Here is a 23,276-nt window from a genome sequence, read left to right as displayed (position 1 = left end):
AGACTGTTAAGTGCCAGTAGCAATGCAGATGCATCATTAGTAAATGGATTAACCATTACGAATTACTTACCAGAGCTGTTCTAAAATTTCAAAAAAGCCAAAACAATATATCTGTGTACTTTTAAATGGAGCTTAAGGATCATACCAGAAAGTACACTTTAAAACAAGCACATCTCTGTTTTGTTTGCATTCAGTACTAAACTGCACACCAACCAGTCAAGAAATGTCACGAACCCTTTGGAAATCATATCTCACAATGGGAGTGGAGCAGTCAGGATCACAGTCTGAGAAGCTGATGGCAAATGCTCAAAAACACAAATCAATCCCTTCACAGAGTCAAATATTAGTAAATGTTTGCAGAGCCAATGAACTTACATCAAAGTCAATTCAGAAACAGCCACTGCAAACAACAAACAAAGCAAAGGCCAACAACAGGATATGGCTTCAAAAATCAAGGAATAATTAACTTTATAACAGATATTAAATCACTCAGACAGGCCTGCAGTACCTCAAAAAAACCCCAAATGACTGTGTAAAAGTCTTAGCATCCCAGCACTAGCCTTCTGGCAGTAACTGCAGCTGTAGTTGACACTGAGACAAAAAAGACAAAACTGACGCAAACTGACAAGAAATATCTTGCATATTTAAAAACAAGTATCGAAGATTTTAATAGCATCACATATGAGCTTTAAATAAAATACATTACACTCATCAGAAATAATATTTGAGAGAACAGTGAAAATCAGAATTTTGGAATAAAAAATTCCAAACCTTTAACAATATTTCAAAGTACATATTCTGAAATGTGTATTATTCCACAAAGATAAAAGCACTTATCTCTCCACAATTTGTCAAATTTCTTTTGGATTTAATGACTTCTTTGCTGCTCTCTATTGGGACACATGATCAATTAGGTTCACATTGAACACTAAAATTAAGACTAGTCATTAAAATTAACGAGGCATTATTGTTCACAAGCAAACGAAGAAATGCAAAAACATTTGGGAATCCTCATGATTTTAAAAGTTTACCCTGCAAAAAATTTAATAATATTCTCAGTGGAAAAAAAAATACTAGATACTATTTGTTATAATATCTCAAAGCTAATGCTCAGAAAAAAAGGTTAAACATTTTCAGATTAATGGCAATATTTTTCTGGCTAGCCTTCCCATAATTATCACAAATTTCATTATTGTAAATTTCATAAATTCTAATAAGTTTTTTTAAATCAGAGGCTACACAAGAGAGTGAAGAACCTTTCATGAATCCAGAGGAAGAATTTTATTACCTGAATTTTTATTTAATGCTTAATTTTAACAGCTGTAACAGAATGCAATTCTTCTATGACTTCTAATGAGATATTTAAATACTGTAATATCCTCAATGGAATTCTACTTATCATGATGATGTGAAGCCCTTCATAGCAAAGAGGCATGCATGTTTGTGCACTTTCTGATCCCCTATTTCTAAAATGGTGGCTGATCTATTTTAGATGCTTAATAAGTAGCTACTGAATAAATTAATTAGTGGACGTATATGATTAACTATTAGTTTAAGATATGCAAAATCTTTTGACTATATTATTAATAGAATATTTTTAAACACTGAAAATGTTATTATATATGGATGTAGAAATGAGTTATTTACAGATAAATCAATACTTGTGTTAGATGAAAGATATGCTAAGTTTTCATAATCTTTTTAAAAATTTAATTAATTAATTAATTTATTTATTTATTGGCTGCATTGGGTCTTTGTTGCTGCGCTTAGGCTTTCTCTACTTGTGGCAAGCGGGGGCTACTCTTCGTTGCGGTGCACGGGCTTCTCACTGTGGTGGCTTCTCTTGTTGTGGAGCACGGGCTCTAGGTGCACGGGCTTCAGTAGTTGTGGCCATGGGCTCTAGAGCTCGGGCTCAGTAGTTGTGGTGCACAGTCTTAGTTGCTCCACGGCATGTGGGATCTTCCTGGACCAGGGCTCGAACCCGTGTCCGCTGCACTGACAGGCAGATTCTCAAGCACTGCGCCATCAGGGAAGCCCTCATCATCTTTTTAGATATTATTTGATACATATTCATAACATTGTATGTTGGTAGTAAGGTATAAGGCACCCCTGTGTATCCTGGTTCAACACGTGTTTCTCTCCTACCCTAGCCTCTTGCCTCTCTCCAACCAGAGTAACCATTTTGGATTTTGTGTTTATCATCCCATCCATTTTAAATATAGTTTTATTATCCATACATGTATGCTTAAAATATATTGTCCATTTTTCTGGTTTTTGAGCGCCTATAAAAATAGTAAACTGTATGCAGTCTTCTGGGGTTTGTTTGGTTTTTTTCAACATTACATTAAAAACATTCATTCACGTTGCCAGGCAGGCTTAAGTTCATTGCTGCTGTAAATGTTCACTGTGTGAATACTCCACAATTTATCTATTCTCTTGCTGCTGGACTTCTGGATCTCAATTGGTTTGTGGGTTTCCAGTGTTTTCCTATACAAACATTGCTCAGTGAACATGACTGTGCATGCCTTTGGGTGGACATTTGCAAGTGTTTTTCTTTTTTTTTTTTTTTGGCCATGCTGCGTGGCTTGCAGGATCCTAGTTCCCTGACCAGGGACTGAACCCAAGTCACAGCAGTGAAAGCACCAAGTCTTAACCACTGGACCGTAAGGGAATTCCCTGCAACTGTTTAAGTGCATATCTGGAAGTGGGACTGCTAGATCATAGGGTACAGTGATACTCAGCTATGTGAAATATTCCATTTTCCAACCCAAATCCACTGCAATGACCTTTACTGAGGATAAAATTCTCACTGCGGTTTTAATTTGAATATTCCTCCTTACTGAGGAGAGTAAGTTTCTTTACTTAAATGGCATTGATGTCTCCTCTTTGGTGAAATGTCTGTTCATATCTTTTTCTTATTGAAATTGCAGGAGTCCTTTTTTATATTTTACATACTTATCATTAGTCAGCTATATATATTTAAAATATCATCTTCCAGCTTGTGGGTTGTCTTTTCTTTAATGTTTTCTTTTGAACAGAAGTTCACAAGTTTAACATGGTAAAATTTATCAATCTTTTCTCTTAAATAAAAAAATTTAGGTGTTATTCAAGATATCTTTCCCTCCCCCAAACTCAGAAAGATACTCCTCTACAGTTTTATATAATAGTTAAAATTTTTGCTAAATCCTTAATCTACCTAGACATGAGTTTTGTATTTCCTGTAAAGCAAGAATCTAATTTTATGTTTGCCATATGCTGAGCACCAGTCAATAAACTGACCTCCTTTTCCCTAATCTGTGATCTTTGGCACCATCTCTTTAGACATATATCATTGTTCTTTATGTAGATGGATCTGTCTCTGGGCTCCCTATTTTATTCATTGGTTAATTTGTCTACCCCTGTATCAATACAAACTTATGATTGATTACTACATAGTTACAATAAATCTTGTTATCTGGAAAGAAATCTTTCCCCTTTTTATTCTTCTCTAAGCATGTCTTGATTTTGCTTTATTATCTTCTTTATAAATTTTAGAATTAGTTGCCAAGTTCCATGAAATAACCTACTGAGATTCTTTTATTGGAACTGCATTGAATCTATAGATCAATTAGGGGGAAAGTGATGCTTTCATGATTTTCAGTGCTCCTATCCCTGAATGAAGTATCTTTTCATTTATATAGGCATTTTTAATATAAACAAAGTTTTATAATTTTCCCATACAGAACTTGCATACCTTCTGTTAGATTTATTCCAAGTACATTATAATTTTGCTGCTACTAAAAAAATGGTATCTTTTAAAAACATGTATTTTCCTCAGTACTTGTTATTTAATGAATAAATATAACTAAATTTTTTATATTGATCCCATAGCTTACTGCTAGGCTTTCTGAAGATTTTAATAGCCTATAGACTCTTTATATCATTGACTATTCCATTTCTTCCTTTCGAATAGTTATAAATTTTTCTTTCTTTACTGCACTGGATAGGACTTCTAATATATTCTGTAATAGATGTGATACAGGGGGTCATTCTTGTTTTGTTCCTGAATTTAAATGGAATTCCTCTAGTGTTTTCCCATTAAAAAATGATGTTTGCTATTATTTTTGATAAATAACCTATTAGGTTAAGGAAGTTCAATTATATTCCTAGTTTGCTATGAGTTATTTTTTTCTTATCAAGAATAGGTGTTGAGGGCCTCCCTGGTGGCGCAGTGGTTGAGAGTCCGCCTGCCGATGCAGGGGATACGGGTTCGTGCCCCGGTCTGGGAGGATCCCATATGCCGCGGAGCGGCTGGGCCCGTGAGCCATGGCTGCTGAGCCTGCGCATCCGGAGCCTGTGCTCCGCAACGGGAGAGGCCACAACAGTGAGAGGCCCGCATACCACAAAAAAAAAAAAAAAAAAAAAAAAAAAAAAAAAAAAAAGAATAGGTGTTGAATTTTATTAAATGCTTTCTCTGAATCTTCAAGGTGATTGTGTTTTTCTTTTTTAATCTAGCAAGGTGGTGACTTACATTTATATATATTTTTTATAACTTTACCGAATATTTTAAAAATTATTTTGACAATAACTCCAAATAACTTTCTTTCTTATATTTACATATATTTCTATCTTATATCAACATTGCCTTAAGAAAGCAGATTTATAGATAGAAATCACTGAAATGTCATGTTAATACAAACTTCAGTTCAAGTGAAGAAACACCTTCTCTCAGCCAGTGCATATCCAGAGTCCACGGCTGATTAAAACTTTGGAGAAAAATGCAAAGCATGTAATCTCCTGAGAATCTACAGAAATTCTACAAATTTTTGGTGGTAGAAAACATGCCATGCAGGACATATGCAAACTCCTGGCAATTCCACTAGCAGTTCCTATGCTGGTGCCCTGGTCACTACCAGTAAGCTTTTATGGAATTGAAGAGTTAAATTCCAATTTAAGATCCTAGAGGCATCTAGGCATAAAACTACAGTAGGCCTCTCCTGCCATTAATTGCCATTATAATTCTGATTTTGTTAGGTATAGTAAAGAGTGAAACAATTTTAGCTTTTATATCCATTCATTAAAAAAAATTAATTCCCATTAAAGGTTTGATGTCATCATTGTTTTTGTTATTGTTTCAATTTCTAGTATCTTCCAGGTATGATATTAGGTACTGGTAAAAATCTGAATAATTATAGCACCATCATCACTCCCAAGGTAAAGGTCAAACATATCCGCATGGCTTACAGAGCCCTCAAAGATCTGCTCCTACCAACATCAACACCTCCGTTCCCATCATTTGCCTTCTGGAGTGCATCCTGTCCTCTAGCTACACTTGTAGTTCTCTAAGACTATGTGGTTATGTTTATGCCTCCAAGATTTTGATGTGCTGCATCTTCTGCCTAAAATAGCCTTCCTTCTACTTAGTGAATTTCTATTTACCCTCTTATAACTCTGCATCAAACAGCACCTTTTTATTATAACAGTTATGTCAGTGCTGGCTAAGTTTGGGTTTCCATTCAGTGCTTCAACCCCTGAACTGTAAGACATGGCAGGGCGCAGCTACTATTCATCTTTCTACCACCGACACCTATCATAATGTTCAGCACACGGTAGGGGCTCAAAACACGTCTCCTTAATGACTGAATGAACATGAAATCTGAAATTAAAATTTGGAGAAAATAAGTGTTTTAAGTTTTTGTTCATTTTCTTAAATAGAATTCACAGTAATTTATTTCTTTTAAATAACTTTTAATTTTTTTCACTAATTTAGATGGCGCTTTTTTACATAAAAGCTGAAACAAGAAACTCTGTAGATGAACAGAAAGGAATGGTACATTTCCAAATGTTACCTAGTGTGTTTTCATGCATAAAATACTGAAAACCACTGCCATGTAATTTTAATTACAACATTTGAAACTCAAATTACAAAAAAACCAAGAACATAATTTTGCTCTTTCTAAGTAAATTACCTCAATGATTGTTGGTTTCCCCACATTTTCAGCCGTTGGAGACCCATATAGGACTCCATCACTATATGGTGTCCTTTGGATATATCGAAGCCATCCAGGCCGGTCTGGGTAACCCATTAAATTTGTGTTAAATGTTATGGGATCATTACTAATCTCGCCTAGGTAAGAAACACAGAAGTAAGATATAAGACAGTTATTTTCACATGTTGCTTTGATTGTTTCAATAAAAATATGTCCGTCTAAAATTTTTTTCTTAACATTTGTAGCAAATTAAATACACACCAAAAAAAAATCTATCTGGGAATTTAGATTAGGGCCTCATGCAAGAAAAAAATCCTTTTGGTTGTTCAGTTAGTCTAGAAATCTGATTCAACAAAGAAAGCATATTCATACAATTTGGGGGTAAATTTCCTTTTCTTTTTTTGGGGGAGGAGGTTCACACAGCAGTGGAAAAGTTCTACCAATGAGACAACTATCTTTCAGGAAAATACCCTAATCATGTTGATGTATTCATTCTTCTGAGAAACCTTCCTTTCATGAAACTCTGAGCACTATCAAACTCATCTAAAGGGATATCTCAAAATTATAAAAGTGTCATCAAAACAAAAATAATGTAATTTAAAAACAACGGAGGATGAGTTGAAAAAATCCAAATCCAAAATAACTGCAATAACATGACATTTATTAATAATAAATAATAATGGTGTCATTTTATTAGCATGTGCCTGGCCTCTACAGGCACTATTTCATCTGATTTTCAAACATACCAATGAAAGTAGTACTCTTATTAGCCCTAATTTTATTGATGAAATATGTAATTTTCCATGTTAATTCTTCATGGTCATATTAAGTGGTGAAACTAGAATTTACTCTTAGCTGACTCCAGAAACTATGCTCTTAACTACATTTTTTTTTTTTTTTGCGTTACGTGGGCCTCTCACTGTTGTGGCCTCTCCCGTTGCGGAGCACAGGCTCCGGACACACAGGCTCAGCGGCCATGGCTCACGGGCCTAGCCGCTCCGCGGCATGTGGGATCTTCCCGGACCGGGGCATGAACCCGTGTCCCCTGCATCGGCAGGCGGACTCTCAACCACTGCGCCACCAGGGAAGCCCTCTTAACTACATTTTCTTCTCCAATGTTGAAGCTGCTGCTCACAAGGTTTAGCTATATAGTTTTGCAAAAATAGAATGCCCCTCATGAGAACACATTTTTTAAGTAATTGATGAAAAGACTGCCTTGTTTCTTGAATGCTGGTGAGAACATGCTTAACTATATTTTATGAGTGTTTTCAGGTATGCTATTCATCATATAATCCACAAAAATAATATTTATATTAATTCTAATGCTGGAATTTTCAGAAATTCATTTTTATTTGTTACTTAAGAGTCATAATAACAATGTATTTTCTCTTGCTATTCTTTCTGTATCTTCATTAATTTGATGGCATTTGTGACAATCCAACATAACATAATTTAAACTGATAGTAAATTAAATAGAACTTTGTAACTGGTATTACTTTGAAGAAAAATTAATCTCCATTATATGATTATGAAGTTATATAAAATTATCTCATATTGTAAAAGTTTTTTTGAGAACTCTTTCTTAATACCATATTTCATTCTCTTCTACAACATATATATAGTTTTCCAAAAATCAATGTACTCTATAAGACTCTAAGTCTTAATGTGTAAAATTGTAATTGTACATCTATAATTATTTCTCTGAGAATATAGGTAGATCATTTGTCAGAAGCACAAAATTCAAGACTAGGAAATCAGAAATACACTTTCTTTAAATTTCAAAAATGAGTTATTTCCTTCGGTAATTAAATTTCTAATCATAAAATGGGAAATATTCTACAACAATCAATTTATCACATATCCAGACCATGTCAAGTAATGTCAGTAATACCTGATCATATATCATCTAGATTATGCACATTGAACAAAAAGAAAAATTTAGTAAATTAACCACTTTTTTTCCCACCAGAACATACCAGGTTTTGGGTAAGGTGGAAATTCCCCCTTAAAATACTCTCTTTCCAAAACATGAACAAAGAGGACACCTGCAGATGGGTAGACATTCCGATCAGAGTGCACCTTGGAGAAAATAGTGTACACTGAAAACAAAGAGGGAAGATAAGAGACAGAAAGACAAATAATGAGATCTGCTTTTGAAAATTCACTTACACTGTAAAGAAGGGTTTCACTATGTAGAAATTTCTGAGAAAACTGAAGCAACATGCAAGATTGTTAAGAAGTTTGTTTTAAAGGGGAGTGGTTTTAGGACAAAACATGGAACAACTCTCAACTTGCTGTGTTTATAGACGTTTCAAATATTATATAAGCAGAATTAGGCATATTTAATATTTTAAATTATTATTAAATAATAAAGACATCCATGAAATCTCTTTTGTAATTTTTATGGAGATTATTACCAACAAAATACATCATGAGAACTGACCAGCTATATAATTGCTGCAGTATATTTTTTCTTTTTCCTTTTTTCAAAGCAAAATATAAAGAGTCATTTTTCTAAATGGTAACAATCTCCACCATATTAACTGTTTGCCAGACAGAGCATATCAGACTACGTAATACCATTGATATATGTAAGGTGACTTTCATATAGATTGATACTTATAAAAATGCATTGGATACTCTTTCTTTGAGTATTATTTCCCCCCTATCTTTCCTGGAAATGATTTATTCCACTTTACCTGATCTCGACATTTAATAATTCACACATACAATCTAGTCTATTATGCTACCTCCTAAATAAGCAATAACAATTACATCATAAAATTCAGTGCAAATCATTTCTTTAAGTGAAATGGGGCAGATTTCATGATTTACTGGTTACTTAAGATACATGATGTGAGTACAATAAAATGACCAAATTGGTTTGATTAGTTTCAACTGATCGTTTTTTCCTCTGATATCATCATCTCCACCAACACATTACTGCCATTACCCTTGTCACCTCTACAATCTCTTTTGGTTTTCTATCTTCCTGTTTGGCTACTGGCTGCAATTTTTAAACAGATAAACCCTATCAGGCAAGTTCTTTCTCTTAGTCACTGATGGATTTGTAAATGTAGTAATTAACCTTAAGAACCCAAGGCTGCTCACTCCCAGGCTCACAACTAACTAAAAGCCCTTGGATGGCAAAATCACTGACAGTGAATTTTTCAGCATAAAAATAGAACTCCCACAAAAATGTTTCTTTATCTGTGAAAACTTGCCCCTACAGTTCTGTGGACGGCTGCCAAAAATGGGGAACTGAACTAAAATATTTGGCTTGTAGCTTCATGTATCCATAGCTTTACTACTAAAAACACAACTTCAAAGGCTGTGGTAACTGAAGGAAGGAAGCGGCAAGTTAGGTTTAAATTAGATACATCGGGAGACTCGTTCTTTCCTGACCTGTTTTGTACTAGCACTGGTAAGCATTCCCATTGCATTTAGAGTACCCATGCTCTACCCAAGAGCAATTTACTCACCTGTGAAAATGGTCCCGTTCCAAAAAAACAAGAACAAGTGAATCACAGAGAAATAGTGAGAATGAGAATTAGAGATTTTTCACCAGCTGGATTCCACGGCATCCCCTGAATGCTAGGTGCTGTGGAGAATGTGAAGATGAAGGAGACCCAGTCCCTGCCTTTCATGAGCTCACCATCTGGTTTGGGAGACCAACACTCCCCTAACTAGGTATGACCCCAGAGAGACAAACTGCTCTGGCAAGACCTGGAAAGATGGTGAAGAGCAATGGAAGCTGGAAAGACCCGGGAAAGGTTTATATAAGAAGGAGAATTCAATATGGCTTTTAAAGTACTAGCAAGATTCTGAAACTCAGAGATGGGCAATTTCAGCGGTGAGATGGGCAATTTCAGCGGTGAAATGTGCAAGATACAAAAGTGGGATACTGCGGGGGCCCTCTCAAGAAAGGGAATTAAGCCAGTAATGCTAGATCCTGGTAGGGGGGAGGAAAACTGGGAAGATGAGTCAAATTATGGAGAGCTGTGAACTCCTGGTGAGAAGTTATTTCATTCTATACAGAAAGGTGTTTAAATTCTAGATCACAATCCTACATCCAAGGCACAGGAATGTTTTGCATAATTCAAAGGAATCTCTTTGGAGCTTATCCAATTTATTCTTTCTAGAGATTAAAAACACCTTGAAGTCCAGCACTGAACTTTATTTACCTTTGTTATTTTCTCGGCACCTAGAAGGTGTCTGGCATATGTGAATAATTTTATAAATGGATGAATACATTCTAATACAAAGCACTGTAGAGGGAAACACAGTTCTTATGTTTGTGGACTAAATATATATAATACTTAACTTCATTTTCAGTTTTGTAACTTAAATTAATTATCATATGTGTGTAGCAGTTTATGGGCTACCATCCTCCATTTACATTATAAACTAACAGTCTCCCATAGTTTTTGCTGCCATAAGGTGGTAAAAGCTAGCTTATAAATCAAAAAGAAAGGTTGTTCATATTAATAATATTGAAATGGTTCTATTTTCTATATGGCCCACGGCAGGGCCTAAAATAGAACCATAAAAGGGTACTTGTCACTGTTTATTACCTCACTTCAAGGACTAGCGTAGAACATCTCACTTTCTGCTTTCATAAAACAAAACAAAAAAACAACAACAAACAACATTTCTACAATCTACAGAGCCAAACCACAATCTACCATGGCCCTCCTGGTTTTTAAGATTACATGCACATTTATTTATCCATGTGTAGAACTGCCTTTCTGCAATCTGCTGAACTGCATACTTGCTGGTCAGTTACCTTGATAACTCTGCAGTAAAGCCTGCTTCACTGTAAGTATAGTACGCCATTCACTTTGAGAAAAACATGATACAGATGTATGACACACTCATCATCTAGAAATGGAAAATGACTAAGCCACTATGTTTTGTTTGTGAAAATAACACTTCCTTTCTGTAGCATCAGTTTAAATTATGGGCACCCACAGAACATTTTAGAGAAGTGCCCTTTACCTTACCTTTCCCATTTGTTACTTGCAAAACAAATAACTCTTCAACACAGGCTATTTGGACAGTATTTACACCTAGTTTCCTTTAAAACCAACAAGTGACGCAGAGAATTCAGAGTTATGGGCTCTTGTTCTAAACATGAGCGATATAAACCATACTGATAGGGTTTGCACTAACACCAAAAAAGGCTGTTACTTAACGGTGACACATGTTGCACTCACATATGTCTAGGTAGTACTCACAAACAGTAAGCTTGACACATATTGTTTTCCCTAAAAGAAAGTCTTGAAAACGAAATGTAAACACTTTAAGAATCTCTGAAATACACATCTCTGAAAAAAAGCTTTGAAAAGTCTCTGAAATATACAAGCATACAGTTCCGTGCTAATCAAGCTGAGGTCACAGGGTCTGGCTGCTCTGTGTATTGCATGGCTCTCCAATCGTCTAGGGCTGCAAATCCATTACCTCTGCAAACACATGCCACTGGATACAAATGAAACTGGAAACCAATCTGTGGCTAAATCCGTGCAAATCCATCACCATTAATGGGCAAAACAAACCAAAAGTCCAACCCACGGGGGGTCAAAAACATCATCTTCAAACCACAAGGGTAGCTAGATTTGCAAAGATTAAAAACTGAAGACAGGTAGTCATAAATAATGGAATTTTTTAAAGGAAAAATTACATATCTGAGTTGAAAAGAGCAAAAGGATATGTGGGCAAGTGGCCAGGGTTATATTTCACCCTCCCTAAATGCAGGTCCAATATTCCTTGTTAACATGCTACCAAAATCTTTCTATAAAACTGTTCCCTGTATGTTTTCGTCATAAGGCATAGAAACTACAAACCATTTTCGACAATGTATCTTATGGGACAGCAGAGAGCCAAGAACCAAGTAACAGACGGTGATGGCGGTAGCAATAAAGTGGGACATCATGCTAGCTAAACAGCATCCTGTCTTCCTTTATTAATAGTCCATTTGAAATTCTCTCCCTATGGGAGCAACACTGAGATGAAAATATAAGGGTGCACATTTGTGTGCTTATTTACAATTACTTAAAAACAAAAGCAAATCTGGATGTGTTTAGTAAACATCAAATTTTGAAAGGGTTTGGTGGTGCATTGCTAACGAATCTAGAGCATAACACTTCACAATTATCACAATGATTTTTTTAATGGCATATGCACGTGCACAGGCACATACAAAGTCCACTCTCTACAAAAAAGTCCGGAGAACACCTACCAGCCCTTTTTCTGCATCAAGAACAAGGACATGACTATAAAGATAAACTGGCTGCTGAGTGTGACACCCTACAAGTCTCAGCTAGATTTAAGTCTAAAAGTCTCTCCTCTGAAGTCATAAAGGATTGTCAGTATTCACGTCAAGGTGATCTCTCTCTCTCTCATAGATGCTTTATCAACAAATTAATCACTTTAAAAGGTCCACTTACATCATCATTTTCTAATTTTTGCAGTTTGAGAGAATACAGTAAAATCTCAGTTTAGCAGGAACCCCAACGAAGGAAACATTTTAGAGAGCTGAGTTTTCTAAAGTACTCGGCGGTCGATCCTTCTTCATTATGGCATAAGATCATCATTTGGCGCATCAATTATTGCACTCCCCTCTATAATACAATCATGCCCTTATGGACTGTTTGGTTGCCTTGTCATTTACCGATCCCAGTAGCACTAGCGGGTCACCGTCTGCTAATGCTTTTTATGGTTGTGTGTTTTATAGATTTTCTGTTTTCTCATCTGTAGACACGTTGTCAGCCGTCACTTCTCATTGCTATCCATATGTTTCCTGTAACAGCTCCTCTATCGCTTCTAATTTGCTGCTATTAATCCGCTGCAGGTTTAGAAACCAGGCTACCAAGTGAGGTGGGACTGCATGTTAAAGTAAGAACAAATTTGTACTGTTTTAACACACGCAGGGCTCTGCTAGGTGTGAAAAAGAGGAGCCTGCGTTTGCTGCATCAATTTTGGCTACCCAGAGACCCTTTTGTGGTGTATTTCCTGATTCTTAGTTGACACAGTATACTTCTGAAAAGATGATCTTACTATAATTGGGAGACAGCCATTACTTGAGGAGGTGGCAACATAAACTCTATGTATTAAGTGCATTCAGAAATAAATAAGTGTACCACAGAAAGTCTTAATTCAACCCATATGTTACGTAAACAAACTGTCAAATCAAAAGGAGGGGTTTAATGTGCTGTATAAAATAATTTCTTACATATTTGATGTGTGGAAGGTATACTGCATAATTTAAATGAAGAGATCTATTGATTAAGTGATCTATTACCCTTAGCAATAGCTAAATCAGCCTAAGAACATAACACACTAAAATAAGTAATTTATTAATAAGAAACTGAAGCCTATTTCCAAAAGCATTTCAATTTTGTTAATTTGCCTCTAGTGTTCAGAGAGTTTTAAGACGTAAGCTACTCATTGGGAAACATGACAAGGGTGCTTTAACTGAGTGCAAATTAGTTAAATAAGACAGTGCATATTTTCCAACTGTTCATAGTATTGCCTTAATAGTAAGTATTATTTGACAAAAAATTTGGATAAGGATGATGAAGAAGACTTTTAATATGTTTAAAATACAAAGATAATACTGAATAGCCACTTATCTGGTGCAGCTTTTAAAATAAACTTTTGCCTAAGCAACTAGGTATCCCAATTCCTCAAAATCCTATTTACAGAAGAGACACCACGTCGCTGCTAAAGAATTGGAGTATTATTAAAAAGAAAGTTACACAAAAAATACAATTGCTGAAAACTTATTTTACTATATGATCATGTCTGATAATTAGAAAACTGTTAAGTACGGACAGAAAAAAATAAGACTTGCCTTCTCTTTTACAGTTTTAATAGCTGAAAGCTCTTTATGAGGCTCAGAGCCCCTGTATACACAGCACTCCAAGAAGCTGCTACCAATTAATGGGAATTGATTATAAGAGATGAATTCCATTTGATATCTCTGCACCAAGAGAACTCATTTCAGGGTTTTCAGAGCTTGATATATTTATGGTTTCCTTCCTAATTTATTTTTCAATGTGTTATTTCTATAGTCTAATTGAAATTTAATTACTAAACCAGATAATGTCTGTAGAAAAATAGTTTGAAAGGCATCAATATGCAGCCAGGTACACAACCTGCTTTGGTTTTGGTTTTTTTTTTTCCTTTTGAAAATTTACCCTGTGTTTTATCAATCCAGCTTTATAAGTCTTGGCTTAGAATCAAAAGCTTTGCTCGGCGGTCTGCCCTTCACCCCTTAAGTTTACTCAGCATCAAAGTACTGAAGGCCATTCACTGGGCAGTGGTCAGCTATTGTTTTATTTCAGTCACAGATAGTCCACACCTGGGCTGTAGAGCTCATCATGGGGAAGGCATTAAATTGCCTTTTAAAACTTCACTCCTCTAAGAGATAGGACCACTTTTCTCTACATGAGGTAGAAAAGAAACCACTACTTGGATCTTTTTCTACAAGAAGCAGAAAGGTTACTTTGTGAGATTCCCCTTCCCCCAACCAAAGCCACTTACTAAAATCATTTTTCTATACTAGAGTTAAATATCCTGATTTTTCCATAGAATGATCATGTGTTTGTTTTGTTTCGTTGTTTTTTTCTTAAATGTAGGCTGGAAAGTGGTTGCAAACCATTTTTAATTGGTAATCAATAAACTTGGTCTCATAGAACACTGCAATTGAAAGGGGCTTTAGATGTCATCCTGTCAGGGTGTGCCAAATAACTTTCTCTACGAAGAGACAAATCATTGCATTACTTCCAGCTTGGATATGGCCTCAGCATTCTACTCAATCCAGGATTCCTGACAGATAACATCGATCGGAGTTTGCATGCAAAAAACCAAGTTCAGTCCTTTATTTTATAGTTAACAAAACTGAACCCAGAGAGGCTGAATGACAGGTTCAAGCTTACAGGACTCGTAAGAGGAAGAGTCAGGACTTGAACCCAGGGTAGTTACGTATTTTGTTGATTTGCTAACATGAGGTAATACATTTGGTGGCTGTCCATTACATTATTACAACCCACTAAAGTAAACTCATTACTCTCTGTGTAAGATATTTTAGTAATGCAGAACTATAATGATAGGATTTAAATTAGAGGAGGAGACCAGGAAGGGAGAAACTAAAGAATGAGTTCAAGAGAAACTGAGGAAATAAGAGAATGAGACAGTCTGAACTGGTTACCTCAAGATGTATTGATCATTTCGATTTTGAGAACTACAGTTATGGCTCAGGTTCCAAGGAGAAAATCAGTTTGAGGTCCAGAGGGAGCATGAAGTTTGAAAAAGGAAGAGATGGAGATTCTAGAGAATGCTATGCTAAAGGCCTTGGAATACATTTCACTAAGAAGAGCACTATAGTAGATGACTCAGCTGAGCTTGACAGCTGGTTAGAGAGTACCTTTATGCAAAATCAAATAGGAATGGAGGGACACCCTTAAAGAGGACAGAAATTCTAGGGATCAACGTTAAAAAGAAGAAACTGAAGAAAAGGGAAAGACTGCAATTTAGTGCAAAATAGTGTGAAGTCCAGAAGAAGGGTCTTTAGTGATTTCGTGTGAGGCAGCAGGAATCAGGGCAGGTCCCAAATCCCTGGGAGATGACAGAAGTAAATTGCAGATGGCAATACTGAAGGCCATCTGGGGCCATAACTGGTAAGATTAGAAAACAGGAAGGGGCTTCCCTGGTGGTGCCGTGGTTAAGAATCAGCCTCCCAATGCAGGGGACACGGGTTCAATCCCTGGTCTGGGAAGATGCCACATGCCACGGAGCAACTAAGCCCGTGCGCCACAACTACTGAGCCTGCACTCTAGAGCCTGCGAGCCACAACTACTGAGGCCGCGTGCCACAGCTACTGAAGCCCATGCGCCTAGAGCCTGGGCTCAGCAACAAGAGAAGCCACCACCATGAGAAGCCCTTGCGCTGCAATGAAGAGTAGCCCCGCTCGCCACAACTAGAGAGAGCCCGTGCGCGGCAACGAAGACCCAACACAGCCAAAAATAAATAAAAGAAAATAAAAAGAAAACAGGAATAGCGGATGTGCTGAAGAAGCCAAAGGCCCTCAGCCTGATTAAGGAGCAGCCCAGATAAGGTAGTGGGGGGTGATTCCCTTGAAGGAAACAGAGAAAATCCCTTCAGAATATCTAAGGAGGGTGTGGGGAAAGGACTGTGGGACAATGCGCTTAGATCCTAGAACAAGTGAGTCTAGTGCTTTTGAAAACAACTTTTTGTGAACTTTTCATGAGAGTTTACTGTTATAAAACTCTTTTCTTTTATATTAGAGATGAAAATTCCTTAAAAACACAAAGGTGTTTGTGGGTTTGTTTCAAAGACAGCAGAGTAGAAGAGATGCTGGGAGCCTTGGTCCCACTGTGAAACAGATCTGGGAGTAGAAGGTTCTAGCTGAGGAATAATTTGATGCCAGCTGGAAAAAAGTCAGTGACCCCCAGCTCAGAAATGTAAGAAGAAAATGAGGTAAGCCAGTAATCACTCCTACAAGATATCTAGAAAGTTCTGTAAGGCCATTTTATCACATAAAATTACTGCTCTTTTCAAAATATTTTAAAACTGTTGTTTTTTTTTAATAGATATTCTGGTTACCCCAAAGTTATGGAAACTAGGCTACTGTTCTGCTAATGCTCTGTTCATGACCACATAGAGCCAAAATTGTGTGTGGGGGGGTGGGGAGTGTACGGTTAAGAGGGATTATAAAGACAAGTAATCCAGAAATATTAAGTGAAAGCTCATTGATAATTGATACTTTTAAAACAACTAATCTTTTGGTTACTAAGTAAGTCTTTTTCTCCCTGATGAAATGCATTATTTCAAAGGTCCTGACATATTGCTAATGAACACATTAAAGATAGGGAAGAAAAATTTAGAAGGACAATCATTCAAGGGTCAGGCCATCTTTTCAATAGAAAACAAATGCCATCTAATTAGTTAATAGCAAACATACCAATTTGGTTTTGCAACAAAAATCATTCAAAAAATCATCCACAACTAGCCAAAATATTTCATGACCATTTTTCTAAGGTTATGTAAATACTGTTTTTAAACGATTTACGTTAAATGTACTTCTTTTTTTTTTTTTTTTTTTTTTTTTGTGGTATGCGGGCCTCTCACTGTTGTGGCCTCTCCCGTTGCGGAGCACAGGCTCCGGATGCGCAGGCTCAGCAGCCATGGCTCACGGGCCCAGCCGCTCCGCGGCATATGGGATCCTCCCAGACCGGGGCACGAACCCGTATCCCCTGCATCGGCAGGCGGACTCTCAACCACTGCGCCACCAGGGAGGCCCAATGTACTTCTTAATGTTTTTCAATGTTATAAGTAAATTGTTATAATAACCACACTGGGACAATTTTCATAAGTGGCAAGCTAGTGACTGGATAAGGGGCAACAATAGGTTAAAAACAAGAATTATTTTTGGTTAAAAAAAGGGATAACTACAGCAAAGGAAAAAAACTTGGAGAATAATGGATTAAGAACACAGAGAATCAGAAGCTTTAGAAGATTAGGAAAACAAAATTTGATTTTATTCAGATTGACTTATCAAAAAAAAAAAAGTCCACACATGACTAAAAAAGCAAACAGACTATTGGAAGCGGACATTTAATTGACTCCCCAAAAGGGATTTAGATTTACAACCTAAACTCACCATCTTTCTTCCCAGCAGTCATTTTTCTGCTGATAATAAAATTGTTGGCCTGTTTGGTCTTCCAGTTAACTGTTCCATTTATGCCATCAGCACAGCTTAATAAAAAAGCTTTTCAGAATAAAACAAATGCACAAAAAATGAAATTAATGTCAAATTAAAATGACTATCACAAATCACCTACTACGTATTAACTGGTATCAGATTCTTTCCAGCCCCAGCGAGCTGTTTAATTCCACTCAATAAATATCTGTTGCATGTCAATACAAGGAATATATGGGGATACAAAGTAAAGACACAGTTCCTGCCCTCCAAGGAGCTTACAGTCTATAGGGATTGATGATTCATGTACCAAAATATATATGTAATATATAATATAGTGTATACGTATAGCAATTACACATATACACACAGTGGTAGAAAGCACAGCTGCTACAATAGCACTGAGAGGGGAAGCAATTTTCCCTGGCTAGGAATGTTGTGATAAGTTTAAAACGTCTTTTAAATTTACAGTTGAGTTTTGGAAACATTACACTGGCAGCAATGAACAGAATCAGGATCAGTGGATACTAAATAGGGGGATATCTCTGGAGTGTAGAGTAACAGTCAGCCCATAATCAGGGGTTGAAGAAAGGAAGAGTAAAGGTGGGGCCAGTTACAAGACATCATGGGAGAGAATACTGACAGTACTTCTCAAATTGCTGGATGTGGGCTAAAAAAAGAATCAATAATGGCTTTGAAGTTTTGATCCAGGATGACACAAAACAGTGATATATTAGGAATGCCAAAAAGGAGTCCACTTCAGGAGAAAGATGACAAATGTATTTGGGGATATGTTAAATGTGGGGTACCAGTTGGATATCCAGGTGAAACCACCTAAGAAGAAGATGGAAATAGAGCTCTGGTTCACAGGAGAATCTAAGGCAAGCTTTGGATGCAGATTTGAAGTTCATCACCAGAGAAATGACTGTTGAAGCCAAAGCTCCAGTGCAATTCCTTAAAGAGATCATGCTCTCAGGTAACACACATTAGACTGTCAGGTACAAAATGATCTGGAGAAGATACACATTCATGTTCCTGACCTATTTGCCTATACTATTTCCAATCATCCAAACTACCAATCTTACTGCTTACTCTCCCACTTTCCATCCTTATCTTCCAGACTTGATATTTGGGTACCATTTTCCTAACTACAACATTGGGTCACCATCTCATTCTCCCTTCCTCTAGCCATCTCAGATATGTTCCCTCTGAGTTCAGCTCAGTTCCCAAATCCCCCAGTGTGTACCCCGTAGTTTTGTCCTAGCTTCTGGAGTTGAAATATAGAGCAAGAAGGAATGCACGAAAAGTGGGAGGGACAACAAAGGCAGAAGAACATGTTAATAAATACATTTACATAGCAAAAAACAGAGGATAATTCAGCAAAGAAATAAGAGACAAGGCGGTCAGAGAGGTTGGACAACTGAGCCTGAAGTGTCATACACATATGTCAACGGAAGAGTTGTCAAAAAGGAGAGTGTGATCAACATCCTCACTTACTGCAGAAAGGTCAAAGAGGATGAGAGCTTAGAAAAGACTGCTAGATGTGAAAGGGGAGAAGTTATTGGTGACTCCTTGAAAGCAGAGTTCCAATAAAGTGGTAAGAGTAGAAGCCAGACAGCAAAAGGCCAAGACGTAGATGCAACAAACAGAGTTAATCTTTTAAGAACACTGGCCAGAATAGGGAAGCAAAGAGATAAGATGATATGTCAGACTGAGGAGCAGCAAGGTAGAGAAAAAGATTGTTTATTTTAGTGTAGGGAAACAAATTTTGTTTATAAGCTGAGGAAAAGACATAAGGAGAGAGAAAGAGACTAGGTGTAATGAAAAGGAACATAAATGATGAGACACAATCCCAGAAAAACTAGAATGGGTGGGACCAAGCAGAAACATACAATATACATGTACTTGTATATTGTACAGCATATACAAAACACATATACTTTATACAAGCATATAAAGAAAATACTTCATGAATCAGAGAGTAAGGACAAGTGAAGAGAGAAACATTTGTTGGGGTACAGGACACTTAATGTTGAAAGGGCTCCTCACCCTAGTAAATCAGAGGTGAAATGGTTATTTCCTTCTCAAACTGAATTTTGAGTAAAATTCTAAACTTAAACTAAATTATAAGAAATACCAAGTCCCCTTCCAAAATGAAAACAAGAATACAATTCAAAACCCAAGTTATTAAAAATAATCAAACAAAACCTCAGGTGATCATTTCAGTGATACCTGGGAGTGGAAATCAAAGGCTTAGCACCCCAAGTGAATAAATGAGTTGGTTGGTATTGAATTTTTTAATTATGTAAACCTAAGTATACTAATTTTATAACTACTAAAAGACCAATCTTATGGCTGATTCACCTAATAAATGGTTGATTCACCTAAGAACTGAAGTTATGTCCTTTTAAATCTAGATGAAGAATACAGTAGTCATTTCCTAAATAATTTAAGCTAAAATAGGATCAGAAATGTTCATGGCCTCTTGTGGCAAAATATCACACCTCCAAGGGTTTTCCTAATTGCTGGGTTCCAAAGGCAACATGCTAGTTACATAAGAATCACCTGGGCAGCTCTCTAAACATACATATTTCACACACCCCAAAAACTACAAAATAAAAAAATTTAAAACACATATTCGTGACTCCACCATGGAGAATCTAGGTAGGTGGGTTACACAGTTTCATCAGGTGATTCTCACACACAAATACGAACTCTAGAAGACCAACAGAAGACCTACAGGACCCAAGGGTATATAGGATATTCAACCAAGTCACATCAAATGTGGCAAATGTAGGGCTAACCTTATAACTGAAAACTTTACTCTCTCTTATCCCCAACTGGCCCACAGATGCAGCCAATTTGCAAGAACATGAAAGTCACTGCTGGAAAGTGGGAAATCTCAACCTAGAAATACAGGAAGCAAGTGGCCAAGTTCTTCTCTACAACTTTTCAAAAAACAATGTATATATGTGGACCTGACAAGCAACATTTACATTTAAATCCATCACATCACCTGGTCCTAAGCAAGGTGCTTTCATGTAGATTGTCTAGTTCAATCCATACAAAACCAAGAGAATCTGTTAACATGTCTGAAGGTTATAGAGGCTTGATCGAACAGCAGAATCGAGTAAACCCTGCAGGCAAGCAGGCAAGCAGGCATGCTTCAGAATTCTCCACTTTTCCATGGATTGGGGAGTTACCATAAAGAAAGAAGGGTTTGAGTGTCCAGACAGCATCCCTTTTGTTCCTTCCTTTATTCTAGCCCAGTGGTTCTCAGACCATGCTGTGCATAAGAATTATTGTTCAGTTATACACACAAAACTACACATAATGTACTTCATAGGTAATTTAAAGGATTTACTAGGGTAACTTAAGTCTATGAAATTTTTTGCCTCATACTCTGGCTTTTAGAACCACACTAACCCATAAGATTTAATGTCACTGCACATCCTTGCCGGGTGAACCAACGTATCATTGCTCATGCACTTATGTAAGTGCAGCCTACTTGGCTTTTACAGACAAGAATTTCAAAATTCAAAAGACAAATTTGAAAAAAAAGACAAATTTGGTGCCTCAGTTGTTATAAAATAGAGGCAGGGTAAAATAGTTTAAACACATCTCACAGATATAGCTCTGTTTTAAGGCTGGCATTGCTTTGAGCATATTCATTTTTTTAAAGTTTATATTGATCCCTCTAAAGTCCTGCTTTGACCACAGAAGACCACAGTCCAATAAATCTAAATAAAAAGACAACTTTTTACTGCTCTACTCACCAGACAATGTCAATAAAGGCAAGACACAACACCACGGATAATGTGTCTGCTTAAACATTCAAGTTCCACACCCTGAGGGAGAAATCTCAGTAACACTGAAATATTTGTTTTTCACTGTGTGTCCAAGATCATGGATCCACTTAGCTAACTTCTTGTAAAGAAAATTATTGTAATCTGTACATTGACAAATGCAGAATACTCATTGGGGAAAAAAGGTAGTATTTTAATAAGTTTAATTTTCATTAGAAAAGGAGCACACCATTTTTTTTCTAAGAGAACAAATTTCCTTAGGATGGGAAAACATGACTGAATTTTTGAAACTATTTATTCTATACATTACTTTTCAAGATTAAATCTAGTGTGTAAAAAAAAAAAAGTCAGCCTGTATAGACTGATTCTTGGACTCCTTCCAAAGATAATGGACCATTCTCAGAAATCCTGAAAGAACTCCACTGTGCTCATTGGGTTCATGATAATCTATGCTACAGTTGTACCTGGATATGAGTTTTGCTCTAATTCATAAACACAAAAGCAAAGAATAATATGAATCTTGTGTTTACAGAGCCCAGACTAAGAAGACATTCACACAATTAGCTAGCATAGCATGATATACAATTTAACCAATTCCTCAGTGCTCCCTCTCAAAACTCATCAAAGCCTGAATTAATCCAATGGTGACTGGCAGGCCCTTAAATTCCCTAGAAACCATTCAATACTTAAAGTTTGTCTTAAGGTTCCATGATTCATCCGGAGTCTTGTAGCAGCATGACTGCATCTCATCTGGCCTGGGGCAAACACTCTCTGAAGAGACAAGACTCTTTCCCAAACCTGAATAATTTGCTGACTTAGTGAGGAAGGGTTTGCTATTTAATAAAAGCAATTGAAGAGCTGTGAATAGTGACTGATTGCTGATGAGCTAATCAAAATGTCAAGGGATAGAAATAATAAATAATAATTTAGTCTGACATCACTGTCCAAGTAAATAGCAGAATATGCCAGATGAAATATAATCTGATTAACACACTCACCTTAGAACCAAACTGTCAAGTCTTTCTCTGTCCACTGTTTCATCTGTCTCTTTTCCTATTTCACTCAAAGGGGACACAGACTTTGTTTTCATAAATAGGATAGACAGCTCAGGTCGCCTACATCTCTTCCCTTCTCTCATCATTCCCCATGTCATTGTGTCTCTCCCTTGCCCTCTACATTTTCTCTTCCCTTTTCTGTGTAACTATCCTTAATACTTTTTAAATTGTCTCTTATACTGAAATTTTGTTTTTATATTTTTCTCTCTAAAAAATGTTAGCTGACATCATCATTAGCTACCAAGTTTTGAGTGCTAAGTACAAGGCACTGAACATTTTATATGTAACTATTCTAATCCTTACATCATCACTATGTGAAACAGGTATTATTACTTCCATTTTACAATGAGGATAAGAAGTCTTAGGAAATTATGTAGCTTATCCCAGATCATTATGTTTAGTAAGTAGCAGAGTTGGATTTTTAACTCATTTCTTGATTGACTTCAAAGTCCCCTTTATCTACTCATCAATACGATCCCCAAATGGTTAAATGGGAAAGCACTCTGTGAACTGTATATTTCTTAAGTAATTTGAGATATTATTATTATTACTAGTAGGTCCTCTTCAACTTACTTTTCTTTCTAGAAAAAAATAAGTTTTCCCTGACTGCTGGATTAGAAACAGCTAGCAAGGAGGCAATACCCATGAGAATTAATCCTATGTGTTATGTATGTATGTACACACACACACAATTCATTAAAAGAGGAAAGCTAAAAGGTTAGTT

General features: G+C 36.5%; 1 protein-coding gene across 4 annotated transcripts in view; it reads right to left on the bottom strand.

Moving 5' to 3' along the window:
• SGCE (sarcoglycan epsilon) overlaps positions 1-23,276 on the bottom strand; it is a gene marked incomplete at both ends in the record, with an annotated part of 68,138 nt that overhangs the window by 34,045 nt on the left and 10,817 nt on the right. For 2 of the 4 annotated variants that reach the window (XM_079711412.1, XM_079711413.1), the window contains 3 exons: positions 5,949-6,106; positions 7,946-8,068; positions 17,653-17,760. In XM_079711412.1, coding sequence (XP_079567538.1) covers positions 5,949-6,106; positions 7,946-8,068; positions 17,653-17,760 — 389 coding nt within the window. The remainder of the gene's footprint in view (positions 1-5,948; positions 6,107-7,945; positions 8,069-17,652; positions 17,761-23,276) is intronic. The other 2 variants (XM_079711414.1, XM_079711415.1) reach the window with 1 other exon arrangement.

This window comes from Hyperoodon ampullatus (assembly GCF_949752795.1).
Source record: "Hyperoodon ampullatus genome assembly, chromosome: 9".
In the NCBI taxonomy this organism is placed as follows: Eukaryota; Metazoa; Chordata; class Mammalia; order Artiodactyla; family Ziphiidae; genus Hyperoodon; species Hyperoodon ampullatus.
Note: the sequence above shows the minus strand (reverse complement) of the source record. Positions and strands in the feature narration are given on the sequence as shown.